Genomic DNA, 26,252 nt, shown 5'->3' with positions numbered 1-26,252 from the left:
AGAATTATTTTTTAATTTTCTGAAGACTACAAATTGTATCTCATCATAACTGTAATAGAATGGTTAGTGCCAAATGACTTAGGTGTACAGCAACCATTAAAATACCATTATCAAAAAATTGCTTAGTGTGTTTATTTTCTTTCAATTATATTTAATCACTATGTACTGTATTGTTTCTCATATCATTTTTATTTTTTTCCAATGGTAAATGAAACCTATGGCAGGTACAGACAATTCAAAATTAGCTCCCTCTAAGTCATATTGATTTTGGAAACATTAAAAAAGTAAAAATATTAAATTGGCTCTGAAAGGAATAAATAATCTACTATGTATACATATGTGTTAACCCTATCAATTTGAGGGGGGACTCTCCAACAAAATCCATGAAAATTTAGAATCTCCTGAATAAAAATGTAAGGTTTGTGGTAGGTTTTTTGATAAAGTTACTATAGGTATATTTTTGTGACAATAACAGAAATGATAAATCTTAAATATTACAGTTTTGACAACAGTTTCAAACAGACAGTAGAGACACTTGGATCACATTTTCAAATCTACTTTTCAGCTTCTATTGGGCCTTTTATAAAAAGGTTAACAAAATTTATAAAACCAAGAATCAGAAGAAATTTATGAATATCCCTCATTTTATTATTTTTATCTCTTGCTTGCTCCAAGTTGAGAAAGGCAACTGTAACTCCTCCATAATGACAAATATTTAGCAACATTTATCATAACAACATTTATAGATTATAATTTGAGTCGTGACACAAGGAATGTAAAATCTGTCCACCATTGTAGTTCCTTTAGAGCTGGCTTAGATTCCTGAAATAAACAAAAACATTTAACTATTTTTGTTTATATTTGAGATATACTTCTTTTTATTCTCGTATGGAAGCAAAAGATTGTTAATACTATACTAAATAAAATGCTTCACAGGACACAGCTTGATAAAACAACAGAAGTCATACCCTGAACAGTTGGGGCAAGCATTCTAACTTGATACAGCTCTGAATTTGGATTGTGATTTTTTATTATTAGAAATGAAAGTGGCCAAAGAACTTTAAAAAGTAGACATAAGAAATAAGTTATTAACAAATTTTTATCTCCAACTCATTTTATGTCCCTAATTCTATAACCTTTAAAACCTTTTGCATGTTTTATACAATGGAACCTTGAAGAACAAATTCACAGAGATCCATTCACATTTACTCATCTTATTGCCAAAGAACCAGGTAAGGGGTGTTTTGGTCCCTTCTTCTCAATGAATACAGTCACGGTCCCATGTAAATCTAAGCCTGACTATATAAATCCTTGTGATACAATTTCTCTGAGAACATGCACTTACAATGAAGGTTGCTGGTAAGTTCTCCTGGCCCTTCATTACCCTTCAATCAATCGAAACCCTCCTTTTGTGGTATGGAACCTTGCTGTACAATTTCATACAGATCCATACACTAATACTTATGCAATCGTTTAGGAAAATTATGCACTACGATGTTACATACCTCAATGAACAGACTTCGATTTTGGAAATTGGGGTGTTAACTATTAAGGAATTACATTAATGAAAGAGGCCATCTAATGTTTTATTTTGGGGATTTCCAAACAATTGCATGAATCTATAAAATTCATACATGTATATTTGAGTTAATGTTTTGGTCCTTAATTCCTATTGGCCATTGTTTCCAATTACTTTTATTGTGATATTAAGTCACAAATGGCTTATGACTTTACTGATGCATTTTTAAGCATTGTATAAGACGAGGTCATGTGCATCCGTTTTCATGGGTTGTCATACATGGAAAATGCATCACTAAGACAAAGTCATGTACATCTGTCTTCATGGGTTGTCTTACATGGCAAATGCATCAAAATGGAAGAATAATAGAATCTTACAACAGTGCTTAGCGAATGTATCCAACATCAGCACATTGCAAAAGTAAACCCATTTCTTTATTTTTCACCATAAACACTATATCATGAATAAGCTCAACAATTGCTCCCAGTGACAACATTGTCAATATTGTGAACAAATGCAGCCAATGAAGTGAAGTGCACCAAAATGAACCTATCTATATTCCTAAATAAATTAATACCTGGATAGAACTGGTAAGCTTGGAGACACAATTGGAATCATTAACTACATATGTTGACCTTTGACTTAAGTTATCATACTGACGTAACCATAGTGATTCAGACTGGCATGTTTTTTGTAGTTCAATTACATCTGTCTTCTTTACATGTGCTGAAAATCATTACATACATAATTAGAAATTAGGTTGCACATAAATTATATTTTACTGTTGACAGTATTTAATTTTTACTGTTCACGTATAAAGCATTTAGAAAAAATTAGGATGCCTTTGTCTCCATTTGAAATAAAAACGCCAATTTTCTGATATTAATTAATAGAAAAAATGATGCCAATTCAGAATACAGTACTTGCTACTATTCCTGTGTATTTACAAAGAATCATATAACCTTTTATTGTGACCTCAGAAACATTACATGTTTCATCTTGACTGTGAGATAAAGGGAATATCCTGCATGACTAAAATAAGAATATCAATGTCAAGGTGTGTGTTTATTGGTGATTAACTATTCCAATAACCTCCATATCCACAGTAGCTAGCACCATAGGTGTGTGTTTATTGGTGATTAACTATTCCAATAACCTCCACATCTACAGCAGCTAGCACCATAGCTGTATGTTTATTGGTGATTATCTATTCCAATAACCTCCACATCTACAGTAGCTAGCACCATAGGTGTGTGTTTATTGGTGATTAACTATTCCAATAACCTCCACATCTACAGCAGCTAGCACCATAGGTGTGTGTTTATTGGTGATTAACTATTCCAATAACCTCCACATCTACAGCAGCTAGCACCATAGCTGTATGTTTATTGGTGATTAACTATTCCAATAACCTCCACATCCACAGCAGCTAGCACCATAGGTGTGTGTTTATTGGTGATTAACTATTCCAATAACCTCCACATCCACAGTAGCTAGCACCATAGGTGTGTGTTTATTGGTGATTAACTATTCCAATAACCTCCACATCCACAGTAGCTAGCACCATCGGTGTGTGTTTATTGGTGATTAACTATTCCAATAACCTCCATATCCACAGGACCTAGCACCATCGGTGTGTGTTTATTGGTGATTAACTATTCCAATAACCTCCACATCTACAGTAGCTAGCACCATAGGTGTGTGTTTATTGGTGATTAACTATTCCAATAACCTCCATATCCACAGGACCTAGCACCATAGATGTGTGTTTATTGGTGATTAACTATCCCAATAACCTCCACATCTACAGTAGCTAGCACCATATGTGTGTGTTTATTGGTGATTAACTATTCCAATAACCTCCATATCCACAGGAACTAGCACCATAGGTTTGTGTTTAGTACCTATAAGTTTCATACCATTTATATCTTCCAGCATAGACTGAATTAATCCATCAAATCCACCACATAATCTACAGACAGATTCCAACATTCTGGGAAGTACAATGTTACATTTCACAACAAATTCATCCTTCTGTGGTGAGAGTGTGGTCTGAACTGAATGGACTGTACAACAAAATTTCTTGAATTCTAAGACAAAACTGTTTGTAAGCTCTGATGTAATAGGATGATTGTTAAATCCCATTTGATTGGATAAAATTAATACTGCTATGAGCTGACACTCTGTAAAATTCTGCAAATTAAGCAAATAATTTCTAACTATTATGAAACTATGTTATACAATTTCAGAAAATTAATTACCAAGTGTACATGTATGAGTTTCCATACAACAGATCATACAAGAAACACATCCTAGTAAATAGTTTTGTTAACATACTTATCCAGCATTTTAATAGCATAAAAAGTTCATTTAATTTGGTTTAAAACACACCTCTTTATTGGTTAGTTCTTTCTGGGTAAGGCAGGTCTGTATAACTAGTCTTGGTATTGTGAAATCACTTCAATTGACTAAATCTACATAATGTTTAATTAAGACTCTAAGCCTTTATATATTTGAAATGAAAAAAAGTTAAATCTAAATCATAGATCAGTTTCAAATTTGTGACCAAGTTATGGATGAAACACCAACTTGGGCATGATTTATACTTTTTCATTTAATGAAGTGTATACATTTTTCTTTAGTTAGTTGACTATTTCACAAAACTAGGCCATAAATTGACAACAATCTTTAAATGTGGAAACTTAACTGTATGATACTGACATTATAAACACAATTTATTTTTTTGCCTTACTGATTAGGAAGTATATAATGATTATGCTGTCAGTCTGTTCGTCTGTCCCCAGTTCTAATCTACAACTCCTCTTAAGTTGCTGAATGAATTTCAATGAAACTTTTACACAATCTTTATCACAAGATGGTATTGCACATCTTCTATTTTCTTTTTCAATCTGAATTACTATTGGGTTTTCCAATAAGGTTTCTAGAGAGAGGAAAGGAGGGGGTATCACAAAGTGATCTTTGGTCACATTTTTTCAAGTCGTTGAACCCCATCATTATACTGTAGCTTATTTTAGTGAACAATTAATTTTGCTGATTTTGTTAGCAAGGAAAAAAGATGAAGACAAATCACTGTGAAGTCCCTTCATTTTGTAATGTATGTTAACTGAGTGTTAGCTATAAAAGGATATGGAGCTGACAGATAGACTGAAAAGGTGGATTCCAATATACCAATAAAAGGTAGTGATATTGAATTGATATCATGAAATGCGAAAATTAACAAAACAAGCAGATTTAAAAAATTTTTTTGCATTGATGTATAGTTTTTTATTTAAAATAAAACAATACTGAAACATGTGTTGCTTGAGCTACAACCAAGAAGTTGAAAATCTAGGATTTAAAACAAATTATTCATTGTAAAAAATTATAATTTAAAGTAGGACATTTTTATAATAAAAGCTTCACTGAGTGCACCATGATACAACTACAGCCAGTTGATCTCTGTTCATTTGGGGCAAGTGTGGGCACAACATTAGCTTTTGATACACTTAACATGGGACTTACAGTTCATTATGGACAAAATAATTAGTTTGGATACAATATTTAACAATATTTTTAAGTAAAAAGTTCTATTTTCAGTGTGCTTTCAATGATCACTTTGTATTCTAATATCTCAAACACTGTTAATAATGGACTAACTTTGCCATCACGCTTCTTAAAGCCCCTGTAAAGAGGAGTGACTTACTAAAACAATCATTAAAATCAGAAAAATATTATAATAGGTCTTAAAAAGAAAGACATTTTTTGGCCCATTTGAAACATTTTTACTCAAAAATGGTGAGAAATACTAACAATTCTGATTAAAAATACTACTCAGGATTTCCAGAAAAAAAATTCAAAACTGGACTAGAAATAAAAAAGTTGATTTTAGGGTGCAGTCCAACTTAGACCTCTATATATTGAAAATGATAAATGTTATTTAAAATCAATTAAATATTCTTCAAAAAGAATTTTATAAGAAACAAATTAATTATTTTTGGGGTCAAAATGGAATAAAATGTAAACCTTCCATGTCATTTTAAAATTCTATTTAACCCCCTTTTTGCAGAACGGTATGGACCCCCAGAGACCCCATTTTAACTACCAAACTTCCTCTGGCTGAAAGTAACAATATTAAAAAAAAATCATGACATTATATTCACTACAACTAAAGTTATTGCACAGAAATGAAAAAAAAAAATAACAAGAATGCAAACGACAAAAAAATCATAATATAATATGACCACAGTATAAAAACAAACATTATAAAACAGTATATAGTTGTAATAAATTAATAAACTTAAAATGAAGCAATGGCTGGTTACATCTATTTGAGTTTAAACCACATGTGAAAACTGGCCATGTGCTGTATATCCATAGCTTACCATTGACATGAAGAATTTAGAAAGAATCTGGATAACCTGTTCTGTATCACCATATTGTATCAAATGGCAACCAACAGCCTTTAGAAAATAGTAAACATGTCATAATTAATACTTATTCCATTGACACAAAAACTGATCACAAATACATGTATGTTAAATGTGATATAAAGCTGTAGATATAATGTGAGTGCTGGTTATGGTAAGTTTTATATTATATCATTTAAACATCAGAAACTTTTTCCTTATATTTGTTTCAAAGTGTTTTAATTTTTGTTTAAAGACTGTATTCTGAAAGTTATATGACTTGTTGGAAAGGTGATGGAGTCTCTTAAAAGATAATTAGTTGAACATAATAGTAAAACAGGGTACTGATTCCATCAGGGATTCCATATAGGGGTCACTAGGTAGATCAAAGTGTATAACAGCTAGTGTACTGCATTATCATTTTTATTCCCATGCCTCCTATCATTGGTAATCATCTGTGAATTTTCTAAATTTGTTTACTTTATTTCAGCATTAAGGTTCCATACAAACTTTTAAGAACCTTGGTTCTCTTGATTACTCTCCATCTGACTGATTTCATCTATAGACATGTACATAGTAATACTGGCATCATTAAAAGTCAGACATGTTTAATAAATCTCATTAATTAAACCAACTTCTGCAAAAATGGAAGTAAATATAATGAGAAAGTAGTAAACAGTGTAGAACATGAGTAAAAAGGGGGAACAACTCATGTCTGATTTGGGAAAATTATGTAAATCTTCACATATTTATTCAAGCAGAAGAAGAGATCATTACCTCAGAAAGATGAATGATTCTTTCCCATTTAAAACTGTCCAAAATAAATGGTCTACTAACACCGTCCTCAACACAGCATGGCAGTTCATCTTCCGAGTTGTCCTCACTGTCACCTGAAACATATATTTGTGCTTTTTTAACACAAAATATAATTTTATAATAGAATAAATGTGTCCCAATTTTTATGATGATACAAAATTATTAACAAAACTTAATATTAATTGTAAACACATCACAAAAAGAATCTTATGGATAAAAGTTTAAAAACTCAGGTCTGTTTAAAAGTAGAATATTTGTCAACATAGCACTTAGGTTTAATCCACTGAGATAAATAACATAATGTAAAGTCAATGTACATGTTTAGCAAGCCAATGATGAATGTACAATTTAACAAATACTAAAATTTGTCCTTGTAGGATTGGTGAACATTATATTTTTAATACAGAAAAAATCATTTTACTTTTTCTACAGTTATGAACCTATCAAAGAGAACAGTCAGCATAACACTTATATAATATACACCTACCAAGTATAACAAATAGTATTACATGTATAAGGTACATATCCACCAAGGACAATACTAACATCATGCTACTTAAGAAAAACAGGGAGTAGTGACTTCTCTTTCAGAGAGACACTAGGGAGAAGTGGGGAGTTGTCAGGGAGAAGTGAACACGTACATGCATCGTTCACCAACACTTTTTTTTATTATATGTGTAATACATGTATGTTACTTACATGCACACAACATAAGCAGGCATTTATATGTTTATTTTCTTTTATTGAGATAAATGTTACTTTTTCTTTAAGTTACATATGTAAGTAACTAGATATTTTGGCTTGCTGACTGAAAGATTGACTGTATCATATATATTCATGAAATTGAATTTCTATACCTCTACCCCTTACCAAAATTAATATATGATTGAGCAAAGCAAAGCTTCTTGCATTGCATTGTCCTATTGATTTTGTCTTTTTAGCAGAACTGGAACAGAAAATTTCAGGCAGTGACATTCTGTTGGAATTTTCATTTTATTCTATTTTTTCTCCAGGTCCCACTTATTCCATAATGATTTCTTGTTTAAAATATCCAGTCTCTTGATATAAGCTTTTCAAGAATATCAATAATCATGTTCAAAAATTATTTATTACTGAAAAATCAAGACTGAAACTTTATTGACACACATAATTTGAGGCGGTCGGTACAAACTTGTCTCAAGCTTAAGAAATGTTCCTTGAAATGAAGATTTGACTGTTCAGTTGTGAAACAAAAAGGTAAAAAGAAACACTTTGGGTTTTCTACTGAATTATCAATTGAGATAAATTTAATCCAAGTCCCAACAAACCGCACGTCAAATTTGCATACTTCGTAATGAAATATAAATGATAAAACAAGAATTTTCGTAAGCTGGATTGACACTAAATAATATACACCTACCAAGTATAACACATAGTATTACATGGATAAGGTATATACCTACCAAGGATAACACTGAACATTACACAAAACAGTGTACACCTACCAAGGATAACACTGAACATTACACAAAACAGTGTACACCTACCAAGGATAACACTGAACATTACACAAAACAGTGTACACCTACCAAGGATAACACTGAACATTACACAAAACAGTGTACACCTACCAAGGATAACACTCAGCATCACACTAAACAGTGTACACCTACCAAGGATAACACTCAGCATCACACTAAACAGTATACACCTACCAAGGATAACACTCAGCATCACACTAAACAGTATACACCTACCAAGGATAACACTGAACATTACACAAAACAGTGTACACCTACCAAGGATAACACTGAACATTACACAAAACAGTATACACCTACCAAGGATAACACTCAGCATCACACTAAACAGTGTACACCTACCAAGGATAACACTCAGCATCACACTAAACAGTGTACACCTACCAAGGATAACACTCAGCATCACACTAAACAGTATACACCTACCAAGGATAACACTCAGCATCACACTAAACAGTATACACCTACCAAGGATAACACTCAGCATCACACTTATATAGTCAGTAACATTATCTGATGACTTCTCCATTGAAGCAAACCTGTGTAAAGTAAGTTTTTAATGAAATTAACATTTTGTCACTATCCAAAAAATGTGGTAATTTTATTTATAAAGACTCATACATTCTGAATTCTTATTCATGTAATCAGATGAAATTTTGTATATACATTGTATATTATATTACAATCATCTGACATGTGATTGATCCACTATTATTATCTCCAAAGTTTCAAAACAACAAACACTATGTGAAGGAAAGCCAGTATTTAAAATCAGCAAATATGCAAATATTTACATAACCCAAAACTGGCCCAAACTAACCATACTTCATAGTGTATGTATATTTCATGTATATGATGTGTATATTAATAAAAATTGTGTACATATTCATTTTAATTACTTTGTCCGGGCGAGACCCAGCAAGGACGTCAAAGATGTTACAAAATCCCTCATTCTACTAATTACTAACAGGGTTCTCTACCACCACTTACTTGTGATGTAAAATCTGAAGAAAGTATAGACATGTTTCTACAGGAATATCTGATTTTCTCAAAACATTGACCAATAGCTTCAAAGAACTCTTCTGTATCTGAGGTACATAAAATATCAATTCTAACACCTTCCTCTGTATTGATATTTCCTGTTTAGACAGCTGACTTTCCTTGCCTTCTGGAAATGCAATTGCTAAAGGTTAAAAACGAGTTTTATAATAATTTCTTCATTCACTTAAGAAACAATGAGAACTGACACAGTGTATGGTAGACTATTAAAACATCATAAATGTAGTGACTGTTTACTCTTTATTTTAGCAGGGACTTTATAATAATATAACAAGGACTGGTCACTCCTCACAATGTCTATGTAAGAATGAAAATAACTCTGCCTCACCAGTCATTATACTTGTTAAAATTAAAGCCTATAGATTTACATTTGACTTATATATACCAAATGAAAGAGAAACTATTCTAGATTTCAGTTATATAAGTTATAAAATGGACAAATTAATAACGAAAAATTTATGATGAAAATACTGAGGACAGGTGTGTTCTCAAAACACCAAAAAATATAATAAAATGTCAAAGTTTATTTTACATAAATAAAAAGACAAGTTTCATTCTCCAATCTTTTATCTTTAATTTGGTACATCACTCATCAAAATCCATCCAGTGGTTTTCACATACATCCTAAGCAAATTTACCCTATTTTCAACAAACAAATTTTAGATACTTGACTCATATTGTGAGAGTACTTTAATTTGTGGTGTCATGGTGGATACCAATTTTCATGGATAAGGGAAGAAACACAAGTTCATGGATTCTTGAATTCATGGTTTTGAGGTTTTCAGTATACACATCAATAGAAATCTCCTTTTCATGGGGAACCAAATTTCTTGGTTTGGCCTACCAACAAAAACCTAGAAATGTGGCACCCCAGGAACAATAGTACTTTAATAGTAAACAGTTAAATAACAATGGCAGTGTTCTATATAGATCTCCCTCTAATACACAACCAAATGTAACCTTCCAATTGAAGACATACATGTTCCAATGGTGTCAATGAATTAAACAAACTTTCAAAAGCTGTAGCTAAAAAATTGTGAGAGAGTAATCAAGGGAACCAAGGTTATAGTGGTAATCAAAAGAATATAATCCAGGGACAAAGACCCGACATGGAAAACAGACATACACAACAAAGAACATAAAGTAACTAAAATCATACATACAAAGTAACAAAAGCAAATGAGCAACTTGGACTCCAATAAAAACTGGGAGCATAGACCAGGTGCACCCTGAGAGGAGATACATTTATTTAGCCATACGACCCATATACCCCTATCAAGATGGACAAATGGACAGACAGGGGTAAATTAAGATTCCATCAACTTCTAGTTGCAGTGGCATAAAAAACAAAAAAAACAAAACAAAAAACAATGTAAAAAAATCTTCCTCCTAATAATCACCTAATGTGATATCCATAACAAACAGTACCTGTTACTTTACAGATAAATCTGTTTAATTGTTGTAGTAAAATCCAACAATTCTGGCATGCTGATGTCTTCATTACATCTAAAATCTGTGCTGCCATCTGGTGGTTACTACTGACAACACTTAAATAAAGGTCAGGAAGAGAGGTCATGAAAACATCTATGGCATCAGCCCTGTAAAAGATAAAATTACATGCATTAAGTGGCAGTATATAATTACAGCTGAATTGAAAATTTAAAATATAGATTTTTACCAGCACTGAAAGGTTTGGATGTCACATCATGTGATATACTAGAATGTGATCCTTTCCTAGGTTTGGATGTGATATACTAAAATGTGTTACTTTCCTATCAAGAATGTCAAAACATCCAAAAATCCAATAATACATTACTTACAACATAGCAGATAGCATCATGTTGTCACCATCTTAAAATCTGAGGTATAGACTGAAGTAATACATTTTGTCATCACAAGTTTTGTTTTTGCTGCACCCCGTGCAGGTCCGGGTGTCAGAAGAATAGGCCTGCAGCAGCACTAAGCTTGTCGCAAAAGGCGACTAAATAGTGCTCAGAAACCTAGCCGGGGGCTAGTCGCTCTGTCAACAGAGCAACTGGGATGTGTACCCCAGGTGGTGGAATGGGGTACCCCTGGCATGTTACATGCTGGGGATGTCAGGTTATAATAAGGAAAACCTGACATTTTTCGCCATTACTTCCAAAGACTGCCGACAGGACATATACCTGGGTTAAAAATACTTTAACCTTGGTAAAAAAAACATCAATAACGAATACACGTAAGCACTTGTCATGTTCTCATTTCATGTTTTTCTTGATTACTTTTCAAATAAATAATGACCATATTTGAGCCACATTATCACAATACGTAAATTTCAAAATGATCCTTATGTTATATTCAAATTTTTTTTCTTTTATGGTCTTCCTTGCCGTTGAATAACCACTTTCCCTTCGCAATCAGAGTTGTTATTAAAGAAGCGACCCTTACAGCAGATGCGCGCATTAAGATCACCAAAAGTCACATGCAAACAAATTTATCTAGGTCGATTTTTTGTCTTGCAAAAACATACATACATAGACACCTATTTAAATGTATTTAATGCATTTCACTTGTGGATATCAAATGAAATAATACATGAAAAGTACAATTTGGTAGAAATAATTCGAAGTTAAGGTATATTTCAACAGAAACAAAATTTTACGAAAATGACAGCTAATGCAGTTTTAAACAACATACCCTATTTTCTGTTGATGACTTCTGTTCAAAATTATTCCAGAGAAAAATTGAAAGAGGATTTTTTTGTCTGTTGATAGTGGATGACTCCTGGTATACCTCTGTAATAAAACCTCTATCAGGCTGTCAATGTTGGCTACAAAACATCAAACAAAACACTTATTATTTCATAAAATTAAGGAACAAAAAACTAGGGAGGAAAAAAGTACATACATACAATAGTAATAAACAATATTTTCAGCATCTACTTTTGAGGTGTATCTCTTCTCCATGCAAGCAGGATTTAATTTTTTATTATTAACTTGAACCCATCTTAAGTTAGACATGCTGACATTCACTGAGACATACAATTACAATATAAATCACATTATTACATTACACTGAGAGACAATACTTGACATTGTGTCTGGAAGAAGTGGATGATTTACTGATTTAAACATCAATCTATAATTTGGTAGTTAAGTATTACTCCAGCTAAGAATCATGCAAAATGTGATTCATGGGTAAAAAACCTACATATTTTTATTTTTGATATTTTTTTTGAAATGCCATAGTAAACAGAAATAAACATGTGGTTTTTCATACAACCCATGCTCTTAGGAGATAAAAATTACATAGAATGCACTGTAGAGTTCAAAATTAAGGGAGATAACTCTGTAAATGGCGCTCAAATATAATAGAATCTACTGTATTTTCAATGTCGATTATCTCCTAAGAGCAGGCAGATTTGAATGAATAATTACACATTTCATAGTATAGACCCATAAAACAACTTAATTACAAAAATAAAAATATGTTGCCTTTTTTGGGGTGGATCACATTTTTCAGATTTTGCATGATTCTTACAAAGACAGCTACTTAAAACATCAGTCAAAGTAAAAATATGGGCACCCAGACCAGTGGGAGTCAAATTTCTGTTCTGAAAGAGATTTTCTTGGTTATGACCAAGACAAGTGTACTATTAGCAGAATGTATTCAGACTAATATTTATGACATAAAGCCCTGTCCACTTTTTATTCATATTTACCTCCACCACCTATCACTACCAGCTGGTGTGAAATTTCTGCTATACTTCTTATTTGTTGTTTATCTTGGATGTCACCATTTATAACATCTTCTAAGTACCCAGTCAGAATTATCTCTCTTTTCCCACTTTGGTATTCATCCCCATAGAAATGTGTCATTATATCACAGATGGTAATGTTTAAATTCTGAATAGCCTCCTAAAACAAAGCAAAGACAATTTACTTAGGAAATACATCATTATTTTTTCTACTCATATTCTTATTTCAATAAGGCAAGTCATTGAAAAATAATTTTTTCAGCATTTTTGTCATTTTAACCAGACTATAAACAGTCATAAATAATACAAATAAGAACATCCTGGTTCCAATAAATAATTGTAGTTTACTTCAAATAAAATTCTAAGATTATATGAGAATAACCTCAGTAAAGTTGAAGTGTAATTGAAAATTCTTTATAGTCATAGAATAAATGGAGGGATCAGTTGTTCACAAAATATAACAAATTTGTACAAACTACAATTAAAGTATCTCCTTGTGTTTTATATTGAAAAATAAACAAACAGGGAGACTGTTTTGTCAACTAAATTGTTCTGGCTCAAATACTATTTTTTCTTTGATTTGTTAACTTCTATTAACATGTACCATTAACATTTCTATATAAATTTCTACAATTTTTTTTATCATTGTACTATGTCTATGTACATGTATTACCATGTATGAGTAGTGTCTGCTGTTCCAAGTTTACTCAACCAACTGCACACAGCACTCTCAAAAATTGAAATATTGGGAAAGACTGAAAAGTTCAACATGACACCATCTCAGTTGAATACTGTAACAGGATTTTGAAGAAAAAAAAGATTGTCTGCAGCTGTTTAGTAAGAAAGGAAATAAAGTCTATAGCTACAAAAAGCTTTATTTCAATGTATCAATAAAATTACCAACCTGAAGACCCTGTTTGCCATCATTGGACTTTTTCTTTGCAGGTATATGTACAGAATAAGGAAATGATTTCATCAAATGTGTCTTCAGTTCTGAAAAACACAACTTCCTCAACCATCCTTCCTGTAAATAGGAAAAAACTACATGTAACTGAGAGGAAAATATAATAAAAAAAACTAACATAAAAAGAGTTAAGAAGACAAGTATGAGCCCTAAGAGACATTCAAGTCCTTTTAAAATAGAAGTAGTTCTAAGTTAGAAAGCTTCTCTTCATTCGACCAAATAAGCCTCAAAAAATAAAATCTGTGTTTCACTTCAATGATAAATCTAACACTGCTGACAGTGCAGGTCAGATACCTATGGAATAGATTAAAAACTCTCTAAACAGGCTCTGCTGAGTAAGAGGGAGCCTGAGATTTCCTAGTCTTGCTTTTTCTGAAGGTGTTTGAATGCAGAATGTCCTGTTTGCAGAAATTACTTTGAATTTTCAAGACCTTATACAGGTTTTATTGTGATGCTACTAACACCAAATGTACAATCTAACCCATGGGAAGATAAGGAAATCTAACAAGGGTATCCTTTTCTCAAAAATGAAAAAAAATAGCCTACATAAAGTATCAAACAAGGATGAGATATTAGGAAAACACCCAAGAAGAATAGGAAGTCAATATACATTACATGGTGAAACAAGCCACAATCTACCATATTTTCCGGAATATAAGTCGAATTGTTAATTTTCGACCAAAATCAATGAAAAAAACATAGATGAGTCAAATACGCCAGGTAAGTCGAGGGGTTCGAGAACTGTCAACTGGACACTTGAGTCTATTTAACGGGGATGGAGGTGGTACAATACTGATTTACTGTATGCAATATATGTTTAAATAACTGTAACAATCAGGAGAAAGCACTATTTAACTATAAGAAAAACACAATAGTCACATAAAAAGTTTTTGTCTACAGTTAATGTTATTTAGCTCTGATTCAAATCGATGCTGGTTGTATTTCATCATCATCATCATCATCATCATCAGGCAGTTCTGGCATGTTGATGATCTCAGCTTTGATGAAACCATTGATGATGTTTGTATCAGAAATATGGTTCCATGCATCTTTAACCCATTGGACAACTGTTGAATATGATGCTTGTCACAAATGCCCTGCTTCTATGAAGCTCTTTTCTCCATGTGACATCTAGTGCTCCCCGAGCTTGCGCATCTGGCACTTGAAGGACTTGTTTACAGATATATCTAAAGGCTGCAGCAGCTTAGTAAGTCCCCCAAGAATGACGACTGGTATAGATTTAGTGGCTTTAACATGGTCTTTTGTGATGTCACTAATGTGGGCCCTCATGGTGTCTAGTACTGGCAAGGACTTCTTTTGACGAAAGAATCTACCGGCTCTTTTCACACAGCATTTTTGCAACCAGAGGTCCATTACATCGTAGTCCATCCAACCCTTCTTGTTGTAGTGGATTATTACACCTGATGATAACTTGTCTTTAATAGCTGCATTCCGCTTAAAAATCCCCATTGGTGGAACTTTCTGGCCACTGGCAGTGCATGATAGGAAGACAGTAAAGCTGGCTTTCTTGTGAAAAGTGGTGTTGACTGTAACTGCGCTTTTGCCCTTCTCTTCAACTGTCTTGTTCATTGGTATGTCGAAAGTCAGTGGAACCTTGTCCATGTTGATAATGCTATCATTTCTGATGCCTTGCTTAGCTATTTGGTTGCTGACAAATGTGTGGAAGTTTTTCATCTTCTCTTCATAATTGTCTGGCAGTTTCTGGTCCATGGTAGTTCTCTGTCTCATTGCAAGATTCTTGCGCTCCATAAACCTGTAGCACCACGAAGTTGTGCCTTTGAAGTTTTCAAGCTTGATATAGTCTTGGCAATCTCTAACGCATTCATTCTAAGCAGGACGGTATTAACAGCTCTGCATGCTGCTCTCTGTTCTGAGATGAAGTTCTCTAGTTTGTCTTCCAAGGCTGGCCAGTGCGGAGCATGGAAATGGAATGCTTTTCTAGTTTTCTTGGTCAGTCTGAGTGGGTCTTTCTGCTTGCGCCAGTCTCTAACCAACTTTTCGCTGACACCAAAGTGATGATGTGCAGCCTTGTTTCCACCATTCTCTGCAGCATAAGTAACAACTTGGAGCTAAAGATCTGCCGTGTACGATCTACATGACTTTTTAGGAGGCATTTTTGTACTGAATTGTTTATGATATTATGATCATTTATAACATAAGACTTTGGTGGGAATCGTTTTAATATTTGAGTAATTATCGTTAATTGGTCAAATATAACAACAAACCAAAATTGAATAATAAAAAAGAAATTACTGCACAGCTAATGAATTAAACCTAAATAGATTGGTCAAATCTATTTGTGAGCTCAATGGCTTCATTGATGTTTGTATAGTCCAATTCTTGTTGTTTAAAATAAAAGTAGAAATTATATTTTAAAAATATTACCTTCATTTATATGTTTAAATGAATGAAATATAATTAAAATTCCCTAAAACAAATAATTGTACTAAAAAACAAACACAGAATATATTTTATGATATCTATAGGTATAGGTTTACTATTTTAAGTGTCCTATGGTAAACTACTAATTTTATCTGCTCCCAATTGGTACCTCACTGATACCTCAGTATCTAAGAATAACCTAGTCTACCAGTAAATTTATTTAATGTACATGGAGTGCTTTACGTTCTTCTGATTTTATTAAGATACACAACTAAAATATTGATACTTTTCCCCCCATTTTTACTCAGTTATGAAGGTGTTTTGTTTGTTAAAAGATTATTTCATATCAATAATTATTAGGACTAGCGGTACTCATGATCATCGGCGCATTCTCTTCAATTGCCGACTTGACTGACAACTTTTGAAATCTAACAAAATGATTGCAGGAATATGATTTGAGTAAACTAATGGAGTTTTAACCAATTGTTATCTAAACACTCTTGCAGACAAGCACCCAAGCTAAGGCAAGAAAAACAAAAGATTTAAAAGTTCAAACAGGTGTCTGATAATTTTATTTGTACAAATTTAACACAAAAAATCACTGATATAAACAATCCTGTCTATCTGGAAAACCTGAAATATATACTAAGGTCTAATTGGAAAGCATTGTTTATAAACATTCCTTTAAAAAAAATCCTTACATAAGTCAAACTGGACGATAAGTTGAGGCTGGCCATTTCTTGAAAAAAAAAAATATCGACTTAGAGTTCGGAAAATACAGTATTATTTCGCGGAAAATCACAATACAAACTTTGTAATCACTAGCCATGTTAAAAACCAAGGACATTAGCAGTCAAGAATACATTACTACATGGTCAGGAATACATTAACAGCAATACATGGCCTGTAATACATCAACAGCAATACATGGCCAGGAATACATCAACACCATTATATGGTCAGGAATATCAGGAATATGTGATCAGGAACACATTGACAGGAATACATGATCAGGAATACATCAGCATTATTAATGTCTGGTGACATAGCAGCTCTCTAAATAAGGCGTTTTTTTTAATTTATATGCAGTAACATATGGGTTTAAATAAGCCATTGGTAAAAGTTTTGATTCACCCAAATAATCTTAATATTTCTGTCCAGTTCCTGCCATGATACTTCCCCATAGTCCTCAGTTTCAATTGAAATTCCTCGTTAAATATCTCTGTATTACTGCATTAGTAATTTATTTTATAGGTATCAATTTGTATGCTTTAAGAAATCTTTTTTGTAAAAAATTAAATTTGTGGATGTTATTTCATTGTCAGTTTCTATGTTTTCTAAGTGAATTATACCTGTTGTTGATAATTTGAATTCATGTTTTTACTAAACAACAGAAAGTTACTGCTAAAACATTTGTGCTTCTATATATTTTTCATTCAAAAGCAAAATTTGTCTAGAACCATTATCAATATCCAGACTAGGAAGAAATGGAGTGGCCCTGTTTCCAACCATCAAAGACTAATTCCCCCTGTGTATTATGCCCTATTGAAATTTTGAAAAACAGTGTCATCCAATCCACCTTTATATGAAACATTGCACATCCCCCTTTTTTTCTTTCAAGTGCCATATATACTAGGTGTATTAAAACAATATGACAAATCTGAAGGTCTGCAGTGTGTCTAACACAATACATGCATACATGCCCCCCTCCTGAGTCCCTCCATTTTCAGATCCTAGTTAAAACACTGATGATGGATAGTATCAATAATTGTAAACATACTGTAGCACCAATCTTCCCTTCTCTGGTTGTTGTAACAGCTGATGGATACCTGTTCTTAATGAATTGACACAGTAACTGTAGAACACTGACAACACTGGTTCTTAATGGTAAAGAGTCTGCCACAACTAAACTGTTAGTACCTACAAAACATAATGGTAAAGAGTCTGCCACAACTAAACTGTTAGTACCTACGAAACATAGTCAAAAGCTTTTGAAATCATTGGAATCATTTTTTTACAGTTTTGCTTGACAATTTATTTCAGTATAATTTGCAAAAACTTAAGTGCTTCTCATTTTCTTATCAAAATTGGCAAGGTTTGGATGGATGAATGTTTTCATACAACATACATGTAAATACAATAATGATTTGATATACCTGTATTGATCGTAAATATACTAACTTACAGAATAGACTTTAAAGAAATCTTTAGTCACAAGCATTGCTTTCCGTTTTTTTTGTTTTGTTTTTTTGTTTTTTTTTGGGGAGGGGGCTTTATATAGTCCAACATGATGAACTCGATAGATCGTAGTTCTAGTAACTGTCCAGTATTCAGAGATGTATCAAAATTTATTGATACATTTAAGAACATATTTTTAACGAATGATTTATTATCAGAAAACTAAGTGCTGGCCACCATTTGTGTACAAATGTTTAATGTAACAAACAATATAATGGCAGAACAATACATCTTCTCAATGAAATACATACTTGATATAAATTCTGCAATGCTTACTCACATTTTTTTATGAACAACACTGACTGTCAGTTTCAACCTAAAATTCCATGTACAGTGTCTTAGTTCAGATTATCTCACCTTTTTGATAATCAGCTTCTTTCCAACACCACAGGAGTTGTACTTAAACTAAAGCTAACTCACCCTACAAATGCAGTGTGTTGACAGAATCAGCTTCAATCCAACATTCCACGAGTTGTATCTAAACTAAGGCTAACTCACCCTTCCCATGTAGTGTGTTGACAGAATCAGCTTCCATCCTACATTCCAGGAATTGTATTTAAACTAAAACTAACTCACCCTACCAATGCAGTGTGTTGACAGAATCAGCTTCAATCCAACATTCAACGATTTGTATCTAAAATAAGGCTAACTCACCCTTCCCATATAGTGTGTTGACAGAATCAGCTTCCATCCTACATTCCAGGAATTGTACTTAAACTAAAACTAACTCACCCTACCAATGCAGTGTGTTGACAGAATCAGCTTCAATCCAACATTCCACGAGTTGTATCTAAACTAAGGCAAACTCACCATTCCGATGCAGTGTGTTGACAGAATCAGCTTCCATCCGACATTCCAGGAGTTGTACTTAAACTAAAGGTAACTCGTCCTTCCAATGTAGTATGTTGACAGAGTCAGCTGTCATCCAACATTCCACGAGTTGCATCTAAACTAAGGCTAACTCACCCTTCCCATGTAGTGTGTTGACAGAGTCAGCTTCCATCCAACATTCCAGGAGTTTTATCTAGACTAAAGATAACCCAACCTTCCCATGTAGTGTGTTGACAGAGTCAGCTTCCATGTAACATTCCAGGGGTTGTACCCGGTACTTAAACTAAGGGTAACTCACCCTTCCCATGTAGTGTGTTGACAGAGTCCGCTTCGATCCAAGATTTCAGGAGTTGTACCTGGTAACTAAGGCTAACTCACCCTTCCCATGTAGTGTGTAAACAGAGTCAGCTTCCATCCAACATTCCAGGAGTTTTATCTAGACTAAGATAACCCACTCTTCCCATGTAGTGTGTTGACAGAGTCAGCTTCCATGTAACATTCCAGGGGTTGTACCCGGTACTTAAACTAAGGCTAACTCACCTTTCCCATGTAGTATTTGACAGATTCAGCTTCGATCCAACATTCCAGGAGTTGTACCTGGTAACTAAGGCTAACTCACCCTTCCCATGTAGTGTGTTGACCGAGTCAGCTTCCATCCAACATTCCATAAGTAAAGGTACAATCAGCTGAGCAAACCTTTTCAGTCCATTTTCATCTGATAATGTGATACTGCTAGATTTCTGGGTTGTTTTAGTAAGGTTGGATCTGTGACATAAAAGTTATCATGTGTTTAAAGAACCATAGCATAAATACTTACAGGATAATTATTTGAAAAGAGTGAATAACCAAAATATTATCACAAGTACTGAAGAACGCCTATATTTAGTGAGTGAGTGGAACTTGTTCCGAGAATGAGTTAAATCTTCAAGCATTCTTGGCATGACTGATAATATTTTGGTTATTCACAATAACCAATTGATTATCCTATTTATTATATAGATTTTCTTCATATTTTATTGATATTTTCAGCATGAATTTTAAATTTTGTGATGGGTGGATGGATATCAAAGTTGTGACTTCAAATTTTGTAGTTAAAGGAAAACATTCTGTAAAATTGACTTAGATTTACCACCATATTTAAGCATTTAAGGATTCTTTTAAAGTTCTGACCAAGCTGTACAGATGACTAACTTAGAGGACATTTAACTTCATGAACTGAAAGCTGTTTATCAACAAGCACAATTGTCCCAAAGTTTGTTAAGCATGCATATCTTGGTTGAAAATGAAAAAAAAAAACAAAAAACAGTCCTTACAAATTTTAAAATACATATTCCTGATTCTAACACAACACTAGATTTGATCATTTATCGAAATCTTATTTATTTCAGGATTATTAGAATCATGAATTGTGGACTAATTGATTTTCTGATGTCTCAATACCAATTTTGTTTACACCAAATAACCTACGTTACTCAAAGAGAACCATAAAATCAGAAGACATTAAAAATCAAATTTAATAATTAAAATATTGAAGTTTTGGTTCTTCACAGCAGTGTAAAGTCTTCAAAAATAATTTATTAGAGATTTATTCATTTTCTTTTGTTGTTTCATTACTTCTAACTGACTTTATGTTCTACATATATGTGTGTGTATCTGTAACTATGATGTTAAAATAAATATATGGTTACAGTATGATCTGGTATCTTGTTCATGTACACTCTATTAAATTATTTACTTCTCTTGTATACTAAGATCGTTTGTATCTTATCAAACATTAAAAACTTTTTGTCTATAGTGAAGTATTTATTGTGTTATATGATGTAATAAATATATGGAAATAAATTGGAACTATTGAGTAGAAACTTCTTTAATGTTAAACCTTATCTGAAATCCTGGCTGTTTCCACTGTGAAAGTACATATCTAGGATAAGGGCAGGCTTGATTTATCTCCTCCTGTTGCCATTTTACAGTCAAAACTCTTGACTCCTCATTTTCTGTACTCTTCTTATCAGCCTCTAGTTCTAAGATTGCTGATAAAAGTTTGTGTAATCTAGCCAGTACCTTAGCTCTCCATTTATATGAAGCAGTCTTAAGACTTGAAGTAGTAGCACCAGTATGAACTGGTTTCCCTGATTTGGCATCCCCAACTATCTTACATCTAGAAATTTGTTCTATAAAATTCATCAAAATTTGGTTGCAGTTTGAGGCTACCATTTTAGGAAAAAATTCTAACAAAAGATCTAAAATTTGAAGTGAGTCTGATTGAATATCCTCATATATATGAGTCATTGCACAACAAAGATGGGCACTTATAACCATAAAGAAAGGTGTTATGTGCTTCCCAGTCAAAGAGGCAAAAACAACTTTAAGCAATTTAGTTACAGTCTGACGGACTACTGGATCTTTATCTACAAAAAGCTGTGCCGATCTCTCAAGGATGGCTGTTAAATTTGATTCAATGATTGTTTTGTGAGATGAAAGTAGGTCTTTTAATCCCATCACTGCATCCACTCTTGTTGTAGTACTGTAATGCTGAAACTGATTTAATAGCTCCTATAAATAAAGAAATGAACAGCTCATTTATATTTATATTTGGATTTGAAAGCAATATATTACCTTCTTTAATTCACCTCTTTAATCAATATTTGATTATCATTTGCTTATGACATAAATACTTTACTATTTTGGCTATAACTTTCAATATTTCGAAAGGACTTAGTCAGTCTTCTCAATAATCTTTCAGACTATACCACCACAAAAATAATAATAGGATAATTAATTGATAAGAGTGGATAACCAACATAATATTCATGAAGATTACTGAGATCGATAGACTGTGAGTAACTGCTTAAGTGCACAAGCTAAATCTTGAAGCGTTTGTGGTAAAAGTAATTATATTTTATTTATTAAAGATAACTTATTGACTATCCAATTCCTGAATAATTATTGACATTTTCTACATAAACTTTCTATTTCAAGTCTGGAAGACTGATATACAAAAAAATTATGAGAGTGAAATCACAAAAAAGAGCAGTAAATTTAATTGTTGCAACCATCATTCTTTTACCATTTCACTGACTGGTCCCTGAAATGTTTGGTTTGTAATGTGCAAATTAGAAATGTCAAACGGCAGAATGACAACAGACTCTTTCAGCTTTGATGATAAGTATTGAACACTTTGTCATCGCAAAACACTAAACATGAAAATGTATTGATAGTCACAACAAAGCCCAACCAAACTCTTACTGTAAATTTGGAACAGAATATTGCACCATATTTCTTGATCATAAGTTTTATCCACAAATACTCCTGGTGAAATTCTGCAATTTTGCACTAAAATGAGAGAAGCTTTTCCACACCATGTAATACTCACACAAACATTAAGCTTCCTCTTGCTACTAGGCTCAGATGATGAACCCGTTTTAATCTTCTGTGTAACTTGGATAGTTTTAGTGTGGAAGCTGGCATCTGTTACATTATCTGCTTTCTTCAACCTCTTTCCAACTTTTAATTTCACCTTTTGAAAATCTTTATGTTCATTCTTCTTCCTTCTGCTTTTGGGCATTGTTGATCAAACTAAAAAAGTTGAAGATTATCAGTTTAGAAGGAAAAAGAATGATCCACATTTTATTGTGTTGTTTTGAGCAGTTCTTTAATAATGATACAGAAGTGTAATGGTCAGATGAAGACAACTGAACAGAAATAATATAAATGAGAATCACTGACACATTGCAGTACCAGATCCAGGGAAGGGTTCTAGGGATTGTCCAAATGTTTTGTTTGGTAAATCATAGCTTGGATACCCCTTTATAATTTTCTAGGTAACTCCCTTCATTTTTATAAATTATTGATAGAATACCACCACTCTCAGTGTTTTCCCCAAAATTTGCTGATAGCCCTATACATATTCAGCATGCTTGACACAGCATTTGAAATGTGCCACTACTTATTTGATGTATTATTTCAAAATTGATCAGTGTACTCAAAATGTACCAGTCTCCTTATATTTGCTGTTTATGATGAAATGAATTATTCATAGGTACATCATAAATATTTAACCATTGTACTTCAACTGCAGTAATTATAACTTAAATGCTATTTTTATTATTTTTCCTTTTTATATTTAACTCATAAATAAACAAGAGGCTACCAGTAGCCTGAATTGCTCATTTGGTTGAATTCTGTCTTTCAAGGGCAATAAATTTAACATTAAGTTGTCCAACAAATTTGACTCAAGAAGACTTTGGTAGGACTTATCATAAGAATCATTTTAGCAATTGAGTTTCTATCTATCATAGTTTTCAAGACATTGGCTGAAAACTGTAAAAAAAAAAAGAAAGAAAAAAAAAAAAACGTCATTTTTCCCCTTTTATGCCTGAAGACTTTTGCAGTCAAAAAAAGAAATATCATTTCAGCTATTGAAAGAATTTGGCTAAACCTAATGGTTTAGGAGATATATGCGAAAAACTACTGTCTGGACCTGTATGTTCTGCTTTTAGTTTATTTTTTTCCACGAATCAAAAATCCTCACATCAGTTCTATGCACGATACCCCAAGAAACATTCATACCAAGTTTGGTTTCAATTGGTCAGCTGGTGTCAAAGGAGAAGACTTTTGAAAGAAATAACATTCAAAATAGCAAAAAAACGTCGAAATAGGGCAATAACTTCAACATGGCTTAATGGATTGAAATGAAAATATGACCGCAGATAGATCACATGACTGCAGATAGATCTCATCATGCTGAAAACTTTTTTCCATGTCAGAATATAGCTAAACCTTACAGTTTTGGAGATATATGTGAAAAATTACTGTCTGACCCCTATGTTCTATTTTTAGTAAAGGCGGCCATGTTTCTTGACGGATCAAAAATCCCCACAACATTTCTATGAAAGATACCCCAAGAAACATTCATACCAAGTTTAATCCAAACTGGTCAAGCAGTTTCAGGGGAGAAGAGTTTAGAAAAATTGTTAATGACGATAGACGATGATGATGGACACTAAATGATAGCAATAGCTGACCTGGCCTTTGGCCAGGTGAGCTAAAAAGATATTCTATCAAGTTATGATAAGTAATTCTACATAAGCATTTTCTCTTATATATACACAACCAGGGTTCTTTATGTAGAATTTTTTTCCAAAAATGGATCCTATCATAAGGCATACATAGTATTATGTCTAACAATGGTCAAAATATAAAGCCTCCGATACAAATTCAAAACAAGGATTGATGAAACATTTGTTTTGTTTTTATACAAGTAGCCTTGACATTCTTTTATTAAAAATCGAAAAAATAATTATGATTATAAATGTTGACCTATCCAAGGAATGGATGACTGATAAGGGTGAACCAGCGCCACTGTTGTTTTTATTTAACCTGGTTCAGGTACAAAGGTGAAATTCTTTGTCATGTGTGTATTTTATTATCATCTGATTTTAGTGAGGAATGTCTCCTGATATCTGAATATACCTGTACATTGTACAATCTTGTAAAAAGAACTTTGTTTTGATTTATGCAGAATAAACTGTGAAGCATTAATCCCTTTTGGAATAGTCTCTGGAGGTATTTTCTGATTTGGCAGCGAAATCAGAAAACAACCCAGGACATTGATTTACCTTGCTTACATAAAAACATACAGCACAATTTTAAAATAAATCTATTTCAGAACTTTTATGCAAGTTTTCTTGAACTAGAAATTGAGCATTAATAGAAACTTTTAACAGTGCTTGCCTTTAGCCACTAGCCCGAAGCCCGGGGCAAGTAAAAATTGATTTGGGCTAGTGAAATGATGTGTACTTTTCTTGTTTAGGGCTAGTTGAATCCTATACATTCCTCTATTATTCTGGCTACCAGTAGTTGTTTAGAATTTTGAAGGAAAGGACTGTTTTAAAGGTCACTTTTAAAACTTTTTTTTTCTTTTAATCTAATTAATCTTTTATGAGCTGTAGACTTAGTGAACCCAAAACATACTGATATTTTTGTTTAAAGAAGCCCTTCTTCTCTTATTTTATTTTACTGTTTTTACCTTATAATATAAATTTACGTGTGTATACACACGACCATGAAGAGGCCCTTATCAAAGGATGGATATCAAATAAGATATGTCTTGCAAGTTTCAGTTGCAATATATCTTATTCTCCATACTTTCAGTGATGGCATTTTTTATTTTAACAAAAGCTCCACATATGTGTTAGTACATTTGTATAGTTGTTATAGATGAATTTAAGGGCTCTTCAATCAGACTTCATTAATTTTTCCCCATTTTATTAGTATTAGCCTCACTTCAAAAGTGCCAAGTGATATATCAAATTTTAACTGGTAAGCTATTGTTAATCCTCACATTTTAAAACAAATGTTTTTATCATAATTTTTTCGGCCAATGGTAAGTGCCTGAAATTTATCAGTGTATCTACATAATTTGAAGCTGTCTTAAATTTTCGTTAGATTTAGTTCTATATTAATTTACTAAGAACTGCGTCGTGTTCTGATATTTTTTTATATTTCCATAACCCATACATAATTCATTTGGTTTACCATTAAATATGGAATATGCACAATAAAATTCTAACCGTGAACAGGCGGAGAAAGATTTGCTGGATCACGGATAAAAAGGCCAGGGAAAGAAACACGTGCGATTATACCGGAAGTTCAGATGTCAAACTAAAAAATAAAAATTACAAATTTGCTTAAAAAACGAATATGAATTTCAACACACCAGTCAGATTTGATTACCAACAAAAAGTAAAACAGATATGCA

General features: G+C 32.7%; 1 protein-coding gene across 7 annotated transcripts; it reads right to left on the bottom strand.

Moving 5' to 3' along the window:
• Positions 1-626: 626 nt before the first annotated feature.
• On the bottom strand, positions 627-26,149 carry LOC148603770 (testis-expressed protein 10 homolog). 7 transcript variants are annotated; one of them, XM_088552439.1, is made up of 16 exons: positions 26,051-26,149; positions 22,866-23,068; positions 21,372-22,045; positions 20,112-20,257; positions 18,204-18,391; positions 13,961-14,080; positions 13,021-13,216; positions 11,997-12,129; positions 10,749-10,918; positions 9,252-9,429; positions 8,688-8,800; positions 6,703-6,815; positions 5,902-5,979; positions 3,439-3,712; positions 2,097-2,245; positions 627-822 (listed from the first exon to the last, which is right to left on the bottom strand). In XM_088552439.1, the coding sequence occupies exons 2-16, from the start codon at positions 23,055-23,057 to the stop codon at positions 748-750; spliced, it is 2,799 nt and encodes a 932-aa protein (XP_088408565.1). In that variant the 5' UTR covers positions 23,058-23,068; positions 26,051-26,149; the 3' UTR covers positions 627-747. The 7 variants fall into 7 exon arrangements, with proteins under 7 accessions (XP_088408565.1, XP_088408569.1, XP_088408570.1 ...); XM_088552443.1 differs by having other exon boundaries at positions 8,730-8,800; XM_088552444.1 differs by having other exon boundaries at positions 18,204-18,343.
• Positions 26,150-26,252: the final 103 nt, after the last annotated feature.

The sequence above is a fragment of the Perna viridis genome, chromosome 11 (genome assembly GCF_037379345.1).
Source record: "Perna viridis isolate PV_CMFRI_1.1 ecotype Kerala chromosome 11, ASM3737934v1, whole genome shotgun sequence".
Taxonomy (NCBI): Eukaryota; Metazoa; Mollusca; class Bivalvia; order Mytilida; family Mytilidae; genus Perna; species Perna viridis.
Note: the sequence above shows the minus strand (reverse complement) of the source record. Positions and strands in the feature narration are given on the sequence as shown.